General features: G+C 42.2%; 3 gene segments (V, D, J or C); 2 read left to right on the top strand and 1 right to left on the bottom strand.

The window, feature by feature from the left end:
• Positions 1-350: 350 nt before the first annotated feature.
• LOC120050798 lies at positions 351-1,090 on the top strand. The segment is given in 2 exon segments: positions 351-357; positions 771-1,090. Coding segments are annotated over 2 exon segments (327 nt in total).
• A 1,120-nt stretch (positions 1,091-2,210) lies between these two features.
• Positions 2,211-2,779, bottom strand: LOC120050796. The segment is given in 2 exon segments: positions 2,211-2,545; positions 2,728-2,779. Coding segments are annotated over 2 exon segments (387 nt in total).
• A 416-nt stretch (positions 2,780-3,195) lies between these two features.
• LOC120050795 lies at positions 3,196-4,321 on the top strand. The segment is given in 3 exon segments: positions 3,196-3,204; positions 3,260-3,365; positions 3,899-4,321. Coding segments are annotated over 3 exon segments (435 nt in total).
• The last annotated feature ends 1,094 nt before the right edge of the window (positions 4,322-5,415 follow it).

Raw genomic sequence — 5,415 nt, 5'->3', positions numbered from 1 at the left:
TATTGAAAGAGTTTTCATCAGGTTTAGTTCCCTGCTATGATGAGTTCAAATATACAGATAATGTTGTTAGTATACATAAAATGTTGTGGACCTTAACATACTTTGTTTTATTGTCTGATATTATGGTAAAGTGGACCGACTTTAAAAGGGCTACATCCATTTTGGGACTTTTAATTATATTAATGATATATACCCATTGATTTTATTTGCCTCATGAGCTTAGTTCAACTATCATACTCTAATCAGAACCCCAAAAAGATTCATGTTTTACTAAATTGTTTGTGAACAATGTAATTTTAAACAAACACTATATAGCCTCAAAACATGGTTGAAATTATAATTTGTAGTTTATGGATGGTCAGTCCTTGCATCCATAGCTCTGTCTATGAATTTGAGAGAGGTTACAGTTCTCCAGTTCCATCCCTCAGCTGTTTACCAAAAACACTGGTGGGGTTGGCTGCTTTGTTGTTGTTTGATCAGCAGAGTATAAAGTTACTTAATATCTGCATTTAGAAGTGATATTGGGCGATAAGATCACTTGATGAATGGGGTCCTTGTCCCTTTTACAGCAAAGATATTTTACAGGCTGTGAAAATACATGGCTAAATAAAAAATCAGCAACAGTGATGTACTTTATTGTGCATTTATGTAATTGTTGTTGAGTTGTGAGGTGTTGTGTTCTCTGTGAACCTTAATAAGTTATGTATTTATAGAACACTCTATTTCTCTCTCCTCTGGAATGTAACATTAAAATGTTCTCTCCTCTCCAGCTGGTCCTACTGTCAGTCCCACAGTGTCTCTGCTCCCCCCCTCCTCTGAGCAGCTCTCTGGGGGCTCTGCCTCACTGGCCTGCCTGCTGACTGACTACTCCCCTCAGGGGGCGCTGGTGAGCTGGGAGGTGGACGGGCTGGAGGTGAGACAGGGGGTCGTGACCAGTCCAGAAGAAGAGAAGGAAGGCCTTTACAGACGCAGCAGCACCCTGACCCTGAGCAAGGCAGGCTGGGAGCAGGGAGAGCTCTACACCTGCAAGGTCTCCCACTTCCAACACACCCAGGCCTCCCCTCTTCGCAGGAGCCAGTGTCTGGTCTAGGGCCTAGTGGAGGAGGCCCACAACAGGAGCTCTGTCTGGGGAAGCAGGAGTAGACGAGGCTCTGGTCTGGTCTGTGGCCTGGTTGGAGCAGTAGTAGTGTGTTAGAGTAGTGTACTGAGTAAACTCTAGTACTGCTGGGGAGACCACAGTCTGGGTAGTAATGTGTATTGTATAGAGTACAGGAGACTTCTATGTGTTCTGTACTCAGACTGTTACTGTGATGTTGCTGTATGTCTCAGTTCTAATAAAGTTGGATTTGAAAATAACATGATGGATTAGTTGACTCATGTATTTACTGTGACAACAAATGGAAATGTAACTACAGCTAGATCATAGTCTTTATCATAACTATATTCCTCCTCTAAATGAGAGTAAGACATGTCATCTGTCTTGTACTGAATGTTGTTGTATGTGTGTTCTGCTGTTTCTGTCTGTCTGTCTGTCTGTCTGTCTGTCTGTCTGTCTGTCTGTCTGTCTGTCTGTCTGTCTGTCTGTCTGTCTGTCTGTCTGTCTGTCTGTCTGTCTGTCTGTCTGTCTGTCTGTCTGTCTGTCTGTCTGTCTGTCTGTCTGTCTGTCTGTCTGTCTGTCTGTCTGTCTCTCTGTCTCTCTGTCTCTCTGTCTCTCTGTCTGTATGTCTCTCTGACCCCCTGGGGACAGAACTTCTCTATTCTGGGAGCAGCCAAACCATCCCACCCTGACCATGCAAATCAAGGCTGCATTCAGTGAGGTGAAACATTTAGAAGATTAAAGACTTTAACACTCAATGTTCTATTTGACAGATAATGATGTCTGTTCTACACAATGTATTTCTATCTGAACATTCCAGAGCTGAAGGTCAATGGTGTGGTGGTAAAGTGGTTGTTTCTATATGGATGTGATGTAAGGGTTATGGTTGTGTAGAGGAGGTGGTTGGGTGAACTATGATCCTGTCATGAGTAACCAGAGTAACATTGTCCTGGTGTGGGACTGTCTAACGCTGTGTGAGGATTTTAAGTCTGTGTTCAGTGAACCAGTGTTTAATGTCATAGTCTGTTGCTCCTCAACACCTGCAGTAGGTCCCAGCTGCAGCAGTACAGTCTCTGTGCAGTCTGACTGAGGAAGGTTTTTGTATGACTCTAAATCACTGTGTGAACACATCTTTATCATTGAGCTCATGGTAACTCTGACAGTAGTAAACTGCTGCATCTTCAGCCTGGACTCCACTGATGGTCAGAGTGAAGTCACTCTCAGACCCACTGCCACTGAATCTAGCAGGAATCCCATCTAGCAGTGTATTTCCATATTCTATCAAGAGTTTGGGAGCTTCTCCAGGTCTCTGTTGATACCAGAAAGCACTCTCCAATAAATCAGCCAATTTGTACACTTTAGGGTTGGTTGTACAGGTCAGAGTGACAAGGTCTCCTGGAGAAAAGGTCACTACAGGAGGCTGAGTCACAGTCACCTGACCTCTGGATCCTGAAGAGGAAAAATATAAATTGATCAATATATATAGATTGAGTTGAGTATATATATTAGATAATTTCTATTTCATAATATTTTATCCATGGACATTTATTAATTGAGAGCCATTTCAATGATTGTAGAAGGTACTCAGCAACATGTCTTTTTTTCATTGTAAGAGTTATAAAACAACAGACCCTTGAGGCAGCAGCAGACCAGTGTCCAGATGAAGAAGGTGATCAGAGTCATGGTTGTCGTGGTTTCTGTTGTGTTGATGGACAGATCTCAGTCCTGCAGTCTGAAACTCACAGGGTTATAAACACTCCCAGAGCACTGAAGCATGAGCTGCCAATGCAAATCACCTCCTCTATGGAAATACCCTTCCTCAGGACAGATGATGAAACTGTTACTGCAACACAATAATAATATTAAACATGGAAGGGAATAGCTGACCTAAATCTCTGGAAGGACTTGACCATAGTATTTAGTTACATGTAAGTGTTTTCATTCAATAATACTGTATTGCTATTCTATATTGCTGCCTTCTTGTACTTATTGAGTTTGTCAGAGATATTTGACATCTCCAACATTTCTATTTTATAGTCAGGGGGGAAATCAGCTGAAATGAAAAACCTAAAACATCAAAGTAAATTCATTTGAAAGTTATGTCTCACGTATATATGGTGTTTTTGACAGACAATCTGGTAGGGTTGAATGTGTGTTGTGTAGAGAGTTACTGGTGTGTGTAAAGTGCAGGAGGTTTTTGTACGGCTGTTCAATGAGTCTGTATCATTGTGGTGGACTTTCGGTGGCGGCACCAAACTCATCGTTGACTGTAAGTACAAGAGATTTATCCTTACTATAATACATTCAGTTGAACATTTATAAAGTCACAAAGTCATTATTGAGAAATAGTTATAGATTTGAATGTTTAATTTATTTTATTCCGATTATTTGAGATGTTTCCACCTACTCTAATGATCATTCAAGGACAAAAACTTAATATACCAAATATCTGCAAATAGAAAATAATATGTTGACATGTTCGATGTCTTTAAATACACAGAAACAGTTCAGCAGCTTTATTAAACATGTTATATTGTAAACATGTACGTTTTCTTTCTGTATTGTACTTTAACACATCCCTGACTGTAGTGTGTGGTCACGCTTCATAGATGTTATTGGAGGGAAGTAAAATAGTGTGTAATATATATTTATAGATAACCTGCCATTTTTACAGACTATATTATACAATACAAATAACATATTTGTTTCTTCATATTAAAGTAGTTTAAAGTTCTTCAAGGTTCCTGTCCAGTTTAACCCTTACATGTCATCTCTCCTTTCCCCCCTCATCTTCTCTCCTAGTGGGTGTGGTACGTCCCTCCCTGACCGTCCTACTTCCCTCCAGTGAGGAGCAGGACCAGGGGAATGTGGCCCTAGTGTGCCTGGCCAACAGGGGCTTCCCGGAGGGCTGGAAGCTGGGTTGGAGGCTGGGGGCCGGGGGGGCCTTGCAGGGCAGCCAGAGCCTGGAGGTCCTGGAGAAGGACGGTCACTACAGCTGGAGCAGCAGCCTCACCCTCCCCACTGACCAGTGGAGGACGGCTGGCTCAGTCTCCTGTGAGGCCACCCTAAAGGACCAGGCCCCCGTCACTCACACACTGGAGCCACACCACTGCTCTCAGTAGACACCCTGTACACAGAGAACACCTACCTATCTGTCATTCTATCACTCTAAATATCTATCTAGAGCTTCAGCTCTGGTCATCAATCTGGGATTCTGCATCTTTAAATCTGTACCTGTGTTTTATTGCTTTTGCTTTTAGATTGGAAATGTTAACACAATAAAATACTTTGTATTCATGTCGAACAAGGTGTCCCTGATTTGTATTATAAAATAAATAGAAGTGAATATCTGTGAACGTGTGGTTGTTAAACAAAGACTAAACTGCTCTGTAACAAAATGAACATTAGAAGGTTGGTAGGGGGTGAGTGAGGGTGGGTAGTGGGTAGAACCCCTTGGGACAGTAAATATCTGGGGACAGGAGCAGAACCACATCATCTGACCGTTATAGACATGGGAGGGGGTTAAAGGATATAGCTGTTGGTTTTGATCATGACTAAACTATGTGGTGTGTTTGAGATTTATTTGTGAGTTGTAACCAGATTTTCTGTATGGGGGTAAAGTAGTGGTTATTTACGCTTGGTGATGTCATATAACCAAGACCTGAGTTGTGTGTTCAGCGAACCAGTGTTTCATGTCATAGTCTGTTGCTCCTCAACACCTGCAGTAGGTCCCAGCTGCAGCAGTAGAGTCTCTGTGCAGTCTGACTGAGGGAGGTTTTTGTATGACTCTAAATCACTGTGTGAAGAGCTCTGGGGCACCATATACACCCATACCATAGTAATCTCCTGCATCTTCAGCTTGGACATCAGTGATTGTAAGAGTGTACTCAGTACCTGATCTACTGCCACTGAATCTAGATGGTGTTCCAGACTGAAGGGTTTTTACTGTATAGATGAGGAGTTTAGGAGCCTGTCCAGGTTTCTGCAGGTACCAGCTCATGTCATCACCAATACCGGTTGAACTTGCAACAGCTTTGATAGACACACTCTCTCCCAGACGAACAGACTTTGATTCATCAGCTTGATTCAGGACACGTTGTGCAGATGACGCTGACATTGAAACAGAAAATTTAGCTTTGAGTTGTCTTCAAAATCCAAATGAAAGGCATTGAAAACATTTTCGATGTCCAAACATGTACAGCCCATTAAAACCTGTTAAAACCAGTCGACCACAGGGAGAGATGCTGAGAGTTTCTCACCCTGAGTCAGGAACCCCGCTGTGATCAGCAGTGGAATCAGTGATATCATCTTCATCATGT

The sequence above is a fragment of the Salvelinus namaycush genome, chromosome 7 (assembly GCF_016432855.1).
Source record: "Salvelinus namaycush isolate Seneca chromosome 7, SaNama_1.0, whole genome shotgun sequence".
Classification (NCBI taxonomy): Eukaryota; Metazoa; Chordata; class Actinopteri; order Salmoniformes; family Salmonidae; genus Salvelinus; species Salvelinus namaycush.
The sequence above is the reverse complement of the archived record's forward strand: the minus strand, read 5'-3'. Positions and strand labels throughout refer to the sequence as shown.